Raw genomic sequence first — 13984 nt, 5'->3', positions numbered from 1 at the left:
TTCCAACCTTTCCAATAGGTTGGGAATCGATTCCTTATGATAAGGAATCGATTCCCACTCTCTGGAAATTTGGGAATCGATTCCCCCTGCGACAGAAAGTCTATAACGGCTATAAACGGATAGGTTTGCTAAAAATCACTATAAATACATTCTTTATGACCCTAAAACGTTAAGATCACTATTCCTACACATCCTAAGGATGATTTGAGAGTTTCTACACTATCATTTGCATATTCTTTTATATATTTCAAAGATCAAACATATTTGAGATCATATCTTGAAAATCCATATACCCAAAGTGCTTCAAGTTGTATATCCACACTTTGAGAGTGTATATTCATTTCCAAATATTTCTCTCTTTATATTCTTGAGTTGAAAGGGTTGCGAGACCCATTGTTTGAGAGGTAGCCAAATACCTAAGTAAATTTAGAGTGAATTGTAAGGTTGTCAAGTATCCATAGACTTGGAGATTGTAAGGTATCCAAGAACCCGAAGTCTTGGAAGATTGTAAAGGTTTGTCAAGCACCCGTGAAGCTTGACCATTAGTAAAAGAGTTGATCGAGCGGCTTCAGTCTAGACGTAGGTCACAAGTGGTGGTGACCGAACCAGGATATATTATGTTTGCAATTCTCTAAACTCTAAACTCTTTATTTTTAGCACTTTAATTGCTTATTTGATATCTTGTATATGCTAGAATAAGTTCTATAATTGTGATATAATATGTATTATGGATTGTTTGAATGTATTGATTAGCTTTTCACATATCAAAGATTGCTTGAAATCATTATTTAGAAACTAGAAAGGGATTTTTGCGAAAATCTTGTAATACTCAATTCACTCCCCTCTTGAGTATGGAAGCCACATTCCTAACAAAGGGTATATCTTCCATAAATACCTTAGAGAGGGCACTAGATCCAAGATTAACATATCAGTCCATCATTGGGCTGGACATTTCTATCTCTAAGACAGAACACTCTGATACATTATTTTATTTATTTATTTTCAATTTTCAGATTATAAATGGTTGATTTGATTTGATTGCTATCATTCGGAAGTGGAAAGAAATGAAACTTCATTGATTCGGTTGCCTTGTCCTTGTTCGACTAATACATTCAATGAATATATTCTTGTGCAGAATCACGATTTTGGTTGTTTCCATTTAGCCTTCGTTTGGATGGGCTTCTACCGGGTCAGAAGTTGCTTTTTTTTTAAAAAAAAAGGACTTTTAAAATTTTAAGAGTGTTTGGTTGCTAACTTAAAAAAAAGCAGAAGTTAATGAAAAAGTTAAAATTTAACTTTTTCCAAAAGCTAAAATTTCTGACTTCTTCGAGAAGCAGAAGCCAAAAGCAAATAGCAGGGTATTATAGACAGATTGGACCCTCAGCTTCTACGCTATTTCTCCTTCCTTGCCATCTTCCATTTTCATCTTCAAGTTCAGATCTCTACTTTGAAGTACTATATTCCTTGCCATCTTCCTTCTTCAAGTTCAGATCTCTACCTTACTTATATTTCTATCTGTTTACTCTCTTCGTTTGGAAATTTTTAAAATCAGACTTGTCAAAGATGGGTTAGATTTTCATTTGAGATTCAACTCCCAATCAGCGTTACTGTACATTCACAGAGAAAAGAATCCATTTCAGATTTGTCATTGTCAACTAAACTCTGATCCCAATCTGATAAAAGTAAAATAAAAAAATGCTAACTTGTTGTCTTACACTAAAGTATTTCAAACTCTTTTCATTATGAAATACTTCGTTGAAGTATTTCAAACTTCAGCATCCGAGGCGAAGAGAGCATACCGAAGCCGGACTTTGCAGGGAGGGGAGTCGAGGTGGTGGTGGGTGTGAGCAGCAGCACGAAGCTCAAGCTCTTCGATGGCAAGAGGCACTCCTCTAGGCGTCGGTCACTTGAGGAGAGGAGGATGCCATTGAAATGGAGTGAAGGGTACAACAGTCATTTTTTAATTAAAAAGTGCTTTTATATTTTAACATCCAAATAACATTTATATTTAAAAGTACTTCTCAAATATTACATCCAAACATAAAATAATATTCATTTTTAAGAAAAGTTCTTTTAAAAAAAGTAAATCATAAAAGTCCTTATTTTCAAAAGCCCATCCAAACGGGCCCTTATTATATTGGAGACTTATTGATTGCTAGTAGCTACGTGTGTGTGTATATATATATAATTTAACTTAAGTAAATTGTTAGGATAAAACATCTTTTGATATCTTAAATGATATTTTTTATTTTTAATATAATATAAAATAAATTTATTTTATTTTATTTTATAAAATAAAATAAATAATATATAATTTTGGATACATAATTTATTTTTTAAGATAATGTTTAAAATAATTTATAAAGAAATAGCTTTTTTTTTCTTGAGATAATCCAATCAGTTTATCGCTTCGTGACTAGTTCGATTCGGGACAAGTCTCGAGATTAAGACTTTAAATCCCTTTCCCAAAGACGGTATTGAGGAGGATTGAATACATGCTCTCTCCTCCACTTGCTCAGTTTCCTGACGCCAACTGAGTTACTATAATTTGATAAATAGTTTTATTTTAATCCATAATACTTAATCTTATTATAATTTTAATCTATAATATGGTAATATTATAAGATAAAAATTAAGAAAATAAAAAATTTCATATATATGAGACCACAAGAATTCTAGTTGAAACCTTTTTTTTTGGTAAATAAAAGGCTAAACGCCCAAAAAACAAGAACCTAGTCAATGACTAAAGCACGGTCTCTCCCAACAGAAGAGAGATCAGCTAAATACAATAAATAAATCCTCGTAGGAGGGGTCTCACAAAAAAATTTATCTACTACCTGCTCGGCATCAAGAATATAGTTAGCCATCCAATCCGCGCAAGTATTACTCTCCCTGTAAATAATACAATTTTGTAATCACAATGGGTGTAAATGACAAATTTAAAACCACATGGGATGAAGTGATAAACCATGTAACCACAAAGGATAAAAAATGAAATTATTCCTAAATTTTTTTAGATAAATAGTTATGTTTAGCTCATCCCCTATTTTTTACCTATTCGGTTAAGCAGTTTAAGTTTTTTTTTTTTTTTTGGAATATAAAATTACCTATATATAATTCTGTTGAAATTATAAGTTATGTCTCAATTGTAAATAAATAAATACATAAACAATAGAATTTAACTATAGTTATAAATTTAATTTTGTCTGAATTGTTTATAAGGATATCTAGAGAATGCCTATATATAAGTGAATTAAATTTATTATCGTTATTTAATGTGCGTAACTCAGTTGACAACACAGGTTGAGTAGTGTGGGAAGAGAACCCGAATTTGATTCTTACCAAATACATTTATGGTGAGAGGTGAAGAATTTTAACCGTGACTAAGCCTCGACTCAAGATTAATCTCATAACTGACTCAAAGAGTTAAAGCTTATGAGGATACCATAGGCTTACTTGTCTCACAGAGATAATTAGTATTGGTATAAAAAAAAAACTTTACTAAAAGTTTTAAGTTATGATTTGATACATGGGGAAAAATTCGTTTGCAAATTTATTTTACAAATTTTTACAAATTACACTATATACTCTCAGGAGAATATAGTGTAGTTTATAAGAGCTTGTAAACAAAAAATTTGTAAATATAACTCTCCCCTTGATACATTACTAAAACTTTACTAAAACCCGTGAAGACACCGGCGCAACTCGTCTCAAAGTGTGTAAGTTGTGATTTGCATGTGTAACTTAAAATGAGATAATCTCTTCCCCTAATTTATATTAAGGGTTATGTTTATTTCATTTTACATGAAAAAAACAACTTTTCTACCTACACAAAAAGAGGTTAGGTCCCATCACTCTTTTTTCTCTCTCCTCTTATCTGTGGGTCCCACTTATACTTTTATTTCTATATCATGAGGTAACTTTTTTCTTACAACATAAGAAAAATATATCCCTTGTATTAATTATATGGTGGCTTATGGCTTAACCATAAGTCCACAACTTAAAGTTTTAAATTATATTGCTAAACAGTATTAGTTTTGGGCTGCACCAAATACCAAAATAAAAATAAGCCTTTCATTTTTTTAGTTTTTCATCAAGGACTATTATTCTTGAACCTAACTACTTGGATTCAGCCATTCGGCTCGTAGCTGGTTGCCTTTTCTCAAGCCAACCAATGATTGAAACTCAAAAGTGAGAACTGAAATAATGCGATCGATTCGAATTTCAAACCCGGCGTCAAAAACATGGATATACCGCTATTTAAGTACGATGGATGTACACATAAAACATGGATAAATATACCGCTATGAAAGCTTTATTGATATTTGATACATTATTTTGACATCACAGATGGCTAAGCAGGAATTTATTTAATACAAGCTCACACACACTGGCGATTTTGATATACTATATAACCTGCTTAGCGAAATAGCGACATGATCATAACAAACTTAAGTATTAATACCCCCTGTTCCTTCGCTGGTAGTATGGATCGGTTTCAACATCCACGTCCTTTTCATAGACGACTTCACGAGCCCCATAATCAGCTGGTACTCGCTCATACTCTACAACTTCAACCCTCTCACGAGTCTCTGGGTTGTGATGCCTGTGGTGGTGGTGGTTGGGGTACTGGGTTCCCTCAATCTCATCTCTCTCATAAACAGTCCTCATGTCCACGTGACCATTGTGGTATTGAGGGACCTCAGTCCTTCGAATTTCTGACATGTGGGTGTGGTAGTCGTTGGATCTCAGCATTGCTCTCTCTCTCTCTCTTGGATACGCTTACAAGTATTGGCTCAAGCACAATATTAAACTTGGCGGGTGGATATATATATAGGCAATCATAAATGCTCTTCTTAATTTGTTTTCAGCATTCAGATATAAAAATTGAATCTAATTCCCTAGCTTTTGATACTGTCAAAAAAGTAGATTCGTCCTGAAATTTAGATTCCATTCCTCCACATTGATGTTTAGAATAGCATATTAGCATATACGTAAACAACATGCGTAAATTGACTCGACTGGACTTTGATTTAAATATTATTTTATTATTTAAAATTATTAAAATAATAATTTTATTAATTTGATTTAAAAAATAATAATATGGTATAGATCGGCCTATAAATTTATAGGTCCGGTATGTAAAAAAAAGCTTATGAACTGCTTTTAAATAGATTTTTTAAATAATTGAATATGTTTTGTTTGATTATATATAATAAGTCGAATCTGACTTGATATAGATTAGGCCGTAATCCCATCTTAAGTCATATACAACCCAATAATATGTGAATAGTTGAAAAAAAAGTACAGGGAGAAGCAATGCTTAAGTAACGGCTATTAAAAATATAGAGATATTTGTTTAAAATTAGATGTCATTTCGGCGCACTACTAGAAATTTGATTGCTTTATTCTCTAAATGACAGTTCACAAAATTCTTTAAAAATGCTTCACGTATATATGGCTTGGGAGTCACAAATATCATGAGGCCATCTAGAATATAGAATTCTAGCCACATGCTAGTTCCGCGAGAAAGCCTTTCAGACTAGAAGTTCGGTCATGACTCATAATTAATGGGTGCCTCGAAGAGTTAAACAACCAAAATTTTCCGTCTACTACAATATAATTCTTCAAAACCATTATACAGTAGTCGATCAAAGTTAATGTTGAGGCGAACTAAATTGAAATATTAAATAACTAGTTACTAAGATACGGTAAAGGTGGCAGTGAGTAAAGTAAATTCTTTATAATTTTGTTTCTTATTATTTAAAATTAATTTCACCTAAAATTATCATATGTGGGGTCAATTTTCTTGGGACTTGGGTGATGAAGAAAAGAATAGACCCTATCACAAGTTCGTGTTGGTTTGTTGAACTTGTTACTATTTGTTGAACTTTGTTGCATATCTATTTGTTACATTTGAATTCCAAGTTGTTTTTGAAAGAAGCCATGAACACGAAAAGAGGGAAAAACAAAACTTTTCATGCGGAAGAGATAATCTTTGTCCACCCTCCTTACCCATATTCAATCTAAAATACATGCAATAAACATGTTATGGATTTAAGACAATACTTTTGTTCGGATTTAAAAACTCTTGTTCAAAAGCACTCTTGATCACCACTCGAGACTTGAAAGTACAAGTCCTCTAATGAAAATTCACACCACTTTATTATCTTGTAAGAGAAGAACGATTCTTCAAAACCCAAGTTATTAAAAGAGGGTGCTAAAACTTAAGAGAAGATAGAAGAGAGAGTGGCGTCTTTGATGAGTTTTAGAGAGAGAACAATTCTTCAACACCCAAGTTCCTTCAACACCCAAAACATGTTCTATGCATTCACATGGACATATCAAAAATCAACATATACAAAAATTCAAGAATTGACATATGCTTCCTAAGTCTACTATATATGGTTGAATTTGATAACTCTCTTACACAATTTATAACTTTTGTTTTTCTACTAAAAATATAAAATTACAACAAGCATTCAACCCTAATCTCGTCAAGGCCAAATTGATCATAAACAATGTATGCCTCAAAATTTCATTCCAAAAACCCTAGCAACAAACAATTGAAAAATTCGAAGATGAAGAATTCAAACAACACCCAAACCCCTCATGGCTGAATTAACCATCTTGCATCATCAACCACCATGGCCGAAACACATGCTAGGGTTCTTCATAGAAAGAGGCTGAATGCTCTACGTACATAAGGCTAGGTTTTTCAAAACAAAACATGCCAAAAGCCATAAACGAAACAAGGGTAGCACATAGATAAGCCGTGGCCGAATTCTATAATAAATAGGATCACATGTTTCAATCAATTTCTTTCATAAAGAACAATGGAAACATCACCACAACCCTCATGTGTTAGGAAATTATATTTTCTAATAATTATTGTGGGTCACATATTATATTAATAATTATATTGTACTATTTATATATATTGAGTAAATTAAAGTGATCAGTTAAATATTCCCAAATAGATTCCTAAGTGAGTATGGGCTGAATGAGTGGATACCGGTGTTGAGCCAACTAGGTATAATGGGAGCTTATTGGCCCAATAATAAAGATAAAAACACTATAAGGGTTATGGTCCCCAAGACATCAAATAACAACCCCTAGTTTCTCTTCCCCATCAAGAGAGACGACACACTAAGGAATTTGGTTTTAGGGTGATTTGACTGAGGAAGACTACAAACCCCAAGAGACAAGATAAAAGTTATTCTGCTGCAATAGAGACAGGTATGCCTCCACCTTTATGTTCTTATTTCTTTATGATTTGGTATGATGGATCTTGGCTTGTAGGTGATAGTTATCACCAAAAGGTTTAGAGGAATTAAAAATTCCAACAATTGGTATCAGAGCCATCGTCATATTGAATTATGAGGGAATTAAGTTTTGTGATTTTTATATATGATTAAGGGATAGGATATTGTGACACCCAAGTTATGTTACACCCATGTGACACCCAGTCAATCTCACCGTTAGATCGCTTATGTTGATCCAACGGTTATATTTATTTCCATATTTGTATGGTCATGATTTCCCAAATTTAAAGTGAAAGCATTAAATATGGGAAATCATAACCATACAAAGTAGAAATAAATATAAAATATTAAATTTGAGAAATCATGACCACACAAAGATGGAAATAAATATAACCGTTGGATCAACATAAGCGATCTAACGGTGAGATTGACTGGGTGTCACATGGGTGTAACATAACTTGGGTGTCACAATATCTTATCCCTATGATTAATCACGAAAAGTTTTGCTTTATTGTCTTTTGGCATAAAGTTTATTATTTTTTGAACTTGGGTTCCATCTTATGTATTTTGTATTAGGTATGTAGTGTTATTTTTGTTCCCTGACGGTGATTTTTTGATTTTGGAACAAAAGCTACATTTTTTAGAAAAAACTAGGATTCACAGTTTAATAAGGGTTTATTATTTAAATTTTGAATATGTGAATAGATGGAATATTTGGAAGAATTTTGGCTTTATAATCGTGAGGTTTTGTTGTTTGAATTTTTTGAATAAATAATGAATTCTCTTAGAAAATTTTGGACTTACGGTTTGAAAGAAATCAAATGTTTAAGGTCTTTGGTTTTGGGGTTTTCCTTATATTTGATATTCTTTGTTAAAAGCTAAATATAATTTATTTATTTTTGGGTATTATGCATCATTTTCAAGCTTTCATTTGAAAAGGCTTACATGTGCGTCGATTGTGCATTAATTTTTTAAGCCTTATAATGAAAAGGTATTTATTGTATGCATCATTTTCAAGCTTTCATTTGAAAAGGCTTACATGTGTGTTGTTTGTGCATCATTTTTTAAGCCTTATAATGAAAAGGTATTTATTGTTAATGGTATAATGATATAGTATGTATGTATATACATTGAGGATTGATAAAGAATAATTTTCTTTATTGTTGTTATTTTATTTTTAAATGTGTTTATTATCCCTAAAGGTTTCTATTTGAAATTGAATATGATAGATTTGTTAGCCGCCAAAGTGGCCAAATTTATAAAGGTTAATTTGATTTCAAATAGGTTGGTCATATAAATATATTTTATTTATGCAAATAATAATCGGCCCACAGGAAGGTTATTGTTTGGCCAAATAACATATGTTGTGTGATCATGTGTGTGTTTATTGTTTATGCGGATAATGATCGGCCTACAGGAAGGTTATTATTTGGCCAAGTAACAAACATATTGTGGTAATAAATATGTGACAATTATCAAGAATTCTCCATGTAATTCATAGTCGGCCCACAAGAAGGCAATGATTTGACAGGACTTATTGTCAATGTTTGATTACTACATTAAGAGTACCACTTACAAGTTGATATTTTTGTCCACAGACTAAATATTAATGTTGTGCTATGTATCTTATAATAAACTCATTTTACTTCGAATTATTTGTATGTTATCTTTTTTGTTCTCTGTATAGTTTCTGCTACCGCTGCCAATTATGTTGCTCAAATGAATATGCTTCCAATGCTTAATGGGGCAAATTTCAAGCAGTGGAAAAAGAATGTGGAAATTGTTCTCGGCTGCATGGATCTCGACAATGCGCTAAGGACTGAGAAACCCACTTCCACTCAGGAAAATCCAAACACGGATAAAATTGAGAAGTGGGAACGCTCAAATCGCATGTGTCTGATGATCATGAAACGTTCTGTTCTGGAGGCGTTTAGGGGCTCGGTTGTTGAGACTACTGATGCCAAGTTGTTTCTGAAGGAACTCGAGCAATACTTTGCTCGAAATGAAAAGGCTGAAATTGGTCAAACCTTGTCCAAACTCATAAACATGAGGTATAAAGGAAATGGAAACATAAGGGAGTACATTATGGAAATGTCTAATCTTGCTGGAAAACTAAAGGCATAAAAGTTAGAGCTGCCCTCTGAGTTGCTCATGTACTTAGTTGTTATCTCTCTTCCTGCACAATACGGTCAATTTGTGGTGAGTTATAACACTCAAAAGGAAAAATGGACTCTTAATGAGCTCATTTCTCAATACGTGCAAGAGGAAGAGAGGTTACAGCGAGAGAAGACTGATAGTACTCACTTGGCATCAACCTCCCAAGAAAAGAAAAGAAAGAGAGCTAAGGATAATGCGGATGCTTTGCCAAAGAAGCAAAAGAAGCAGGGCCAGGAATTCACCTGCTTCTTTTGTAAGAAATCTGGACACATGAAGAAAGAGTGTTCCAAATACAAGGCATGGCGCGAAAAGAAGGGTATGACTCTCACTTTAGTTTGTTGGTACTGGTTCTGTGGCACAAGCGTTTAGGTTATATCTCTAAACAGAGAATTCAGAGGCTTGTGACTGATGGAATTCTTGAACCCCTTGATCTGGATGATTTTGAGGTGTGCATTGAATGCATAAAGGGAAAACAGACAAACATAAGGAAAATAGGCTCCAACAGAGCTTCAGACGTCTTAGAATTGATTCATACGGATATTTGTGGACCATTTCCTATAGCCTTTTGAAATGGTCAACAATACTTTATCACATTCATAGACGACTATTCAAGATTTGGATACCTATATTTGATTAGAAAGAAGTCACAATCATTATATGTGTTCAAAGAATTTAAAGCTGAAGTTGAACTTCAGTTAGGCAAGAAAATTAAGGCCATTAGATCTGATCGTGGTGGTGAATACTATGGTAGATCTGATGGATCAGGTGAACAACGTCCAGGGCCCTTTGCGATCTTCCTAAAGGAGTGTGGAATCGTCCTGCAATACACAATGCCAGGTAAACCTAGCATGAATGGTGTTGCAGAAAGGCGAAATTGGACTCTTAAAGACATGGTGAGGAGTATGCTTAGTCATACTTCATTGCCAGAATCACTTTGGGGAGAAGCACTAAAGACTGCAGTTTATATCCTTAATAGGGTTCCCAGCAAAGCAGTGACAAAAACCCCTTATAAGCTATGGAATAGAAAGAAACCTAGCATGAGGCATTTACACATTTGGGGTTATCCAGCAGAAGCAAGGCCTTATAGGCCAAATGAAAGAGAGTTGGACTCAAGAACAATCAGCTGCTATTTTGTTGGATATGCTGAATGTTTTCGGGGCTTTAAGTTATATAATCCCACTACAAGATCCTTTTTTGAGACGGGAAATGACAGATTCCTTGAGAATGTTGAGTTTGGGGGGGAAGATAAAATAAGGAATGTTGTCTTTGATGAGGAAGAAAATTATATTTCTCTTCCTAATATTGTCATCATTCAAGATGCAATTACGGAATAAACAATTAATGATCAGGTCCCTGTTCATGACATTGTTATGGAACAGGCTTTGGTCCCTGACATTGCTTTGGGTCAAGACAATAATGAACCACCCCATATGCCACCTATAGAACAAACTCAACAAACTCAAGAAGTGTCATTAAGGAGATCCACTAGAGAAAGGAGAAATGCAATTCCGGATGATTATATTATGTTTCTTCAAGAGCATGAAAATATTTTAAGCTTGAAGGAAGATGATCCAATCAACTTCCAACAAGTCTTAGAAAGCTCTAATGCTCATAAATGGATTGATGTCATGAAAGATGACATGTAATCTATGAAAGACAACGACGTTTGGGATCTTATTGAGTTGCCTAAAGGTGCGAAACCCATTGGTTGTAAATGGATATTTAAAACCAAAAGGGATTTAAATGGCAACATCGAAAGATATAAGGCATGTCTAGTTGCTAGAGGTTTCACTCAGAAAGAAGGCATAAACCATAAAGAGACTTTCTCTCCGGTTTCTACGAAGGACTCTTTTAGGACAATAATGGCACTTGTGGCTCATTTGGATTTGGAGCTACATCAGATGGACGTAAAGACAACGTTTCTCAATGGTAACATTGATGAGACAATTTATATGGTGCAACCAGAAAACTTTGTATTGGGAGTTTCAAAGTCTATGGTTTGCAAATTGAAAAAGTCCATCTATGGCCTTAAGCAAGCTTCTCCTCAATGGTACCACAAATTCCATTAGGTTATTATCTCCTATGGCTTTGAGGTGAACTTAGTGGAAGATTGTGTGTATCACAAGTTCAGTGGGAGTAAATTCATATTCCTGATACTATATGTTGATGATATCTTACTTGCCAGTAGCGATATAGGCTTATTGCATGAAACCAAGAAACTTCTCACTAAGAATTGAGATTAAAGACCTTGGTGATGCATCTTTTGTCTTAGGAATACAGATACTTCGAGATCGCGCTCAAGGTATCCTACGGTTATCACAAAAGGCCTACATTGAAAAGATTTTGGATAGATTTGGCATGAAGGATTGTTCGTCAGGAGATACGCCCATATCTAGGGGAGACAAGTTTATTCTCGCCCAATGCCTGATAGGTAAGCTTGAGATGATAGAAATGACAAAGGTACCTCATGCTTCGGCAGTAGGAAGCCTTATGTATGCCCAGGTTTGTACTCGCCCTGATATAGCATTTATAGTGGGAGTGTTAGGAAGATACTTGAGCAATCCAGGAATGGATCATTGGAAAGCAGCCAAGAGGGTTATGCGGTATTTAAAGAGAACAAAAGATTATATGCTTACATATCGGAGCTCAGATGAATTAGAGATCGTCGGATATACTGACTCTGATTTTGCTGGATGCCAAGATAGTAAAAGATCCACGTCAGATTATGTCTACATGTTGGCTGGAGGAGCTATTTCTAGAAAGAGTGTTAAACAGGCACTCGTAGCTTCCTCTACTATGGCCGCTGAATTTGTAGCTTGTTTTGAGGCATCCAACCATGGGGTATGGCTGCGAAACTTTGTCACAGGGCTGCATATAGTGAGTGGTGTTGAAAGGCCACTGAAGATTTATTGTGACAACAAGTCAGCAGTGTTGTACTCTAACAACAACAGAAGCTCTTCAAAATCGAAGCACATCAATCTAAAGTTTCTGGTTGTTAAAGAAAGAGTTCAGAGTGGTCAGATTTCCATAGAATACATAGGGACGAACTCCATGCTTGCGGATCCGCTTACTAAAGGCTTAGTGCCTAAGGTCTTTCACGAGCATACTGCTCATATGGGTGTTGTTTTGTTCGATGACACTACGGTTTAGTGAGAGTTCTTTATGTTGGTGTTCTATGTAAATAAATAAATGAAATATTCTTATGTTTGTTTTCTGCAGAATAAAGAATTCAATGTTATTTTCCCTCTGAATGTATTATATTTTGTGCTTGTGTTTCTGCTTTGTGTATGCAGAAAATTCAGGATTGATCTCATAAAGATTAAGGTAGGACCAGTTGGAAATAGGCATGGTAAGATCACATTGCATGTAATTTCCATGCCACTCATCCATACTTGATCTATGTCATTGAATATATTGGTGCGATGACCATGGAAGGTTTAGTTATGCTTGAAAGTGACAAAAGCCGCCATGATCTCATATTGATATAGGAGGTGGACTAGATTGTATCTAAGGAGGAATCTAAAGAAAAATAGCATACAGTTGCGCACTAAAGATATATGATATAATTATCTCAAGTTAATATGTGGCCCAAGTGGGAGATTGTTAGGAAATTATATTTTCTAATAATTATTGTGGGTCACATATTATATTAATAATTATATTGTGCTATTTATATATATTGGGTAAATTAAAGTGATCAGTTAAATATTCCTAAATTGATTCCTAAGTGAGTATAGGCTGAATGAGTGGATACCGGTGTTGGGCCAACTAGGTATAATGGGAGCTTATTGACCCAATAATAAAGATAAAAACACTATAAGGGTTATGGTCCTCAAGACGTCAAATAACAACCCCTAGTTTCTCTTCCCCATCAAGAGAGAGACGGCACACTAAGGAATTTGGTTTTAGGGTGATTTGACTGAGGAAGACTACAAACCCTAAGAGACAAGATAAAAGTTATTACGCTGCAATGGAGACAGGTATGCCTCCACCTTTATGTTTTTATTTCTTTATGATTTGATATGATGGATCTTGGCTTGTAGGTGATAGTTATCACCAAAAGGTTTAGAGGAATTAAAAATTCCAACATCATGTAGTCATACGAACACATAATCAGATTATTAGTTCAAATATATTCAATCCTTAAACAATTTAAACCATTGGAATCAAAGACTTGCATGAAACAATTCAAAAACAATGTAAAGATCATATTTTTAACCGAACAAAACTACTCTAACTTATCGATAGTAAAGTACCACTTAAAAGAAGCCTTGTAGGCATACACGAAAAGAGGGGGGGCACGGAAGAAGATATGACATATTGAAATGCTTTTTTATTTAAAAACGCGGGATTGTTATTTTTTTGCGTTAGTCATGGCAGTACTCAATGAATTAGTCTCATGACATGACAATGCTTGTGAGAATTTTTTTGTCAAAGACAAAAAAAAAAAACTATGTGGATCACTAACATTTATATTATAGGGACAATTTTTTTTTCTTTATTGCCATTATTATATTAATTTAACAATTAAGACAATAACTCCTCAGGTAGTTACCTCAGAC

At 34.1% G+C, this 13984-nt stretch overlaps 1 protein-coding gene across 1 annotated transcript; it reads left to right on the top strand.

The window, feature by feature from the left end:
• Positions 1–8667: 8667 nt before the first annotated feature.
• On the top strand, positions 8668–9316 carry LOC133310503 (uncharacterized; the record flags this gene model as incomplete). Its single annotated transcript, XM_061511436.1, has 2 exons — positions 8668–8686; positions 8953–9316. Coding segments are annotated over exons 1-2 (383 nt in total), but the record flags the coding sequence as incomplete, so codon positions are not given.
• Positions 9317–13984: the final 4668 nt, after the last annotated feature.

Source organism: Gastrolobium bilobum, unplaced genomic scaffold (assembly GCF_033153095.1).
Source record: "Gastrolobium bilobum isolate Gb01-03AN ecotype WA unplaced genomic scaffold, APGP_CSIRO_Gbil_v1 utg22849, whole genome shotgun sequence".
Lineage (NCBI taxonomy): Eukaryota > Viridiplantae > Streptophyta > Magnoliopsida > Fabales > Fabaceae > Gastrolobium > Gastrolobium bilobum.
This window is presented reverse-complemented; position numbering and strand designations above follow the sequence as displayed.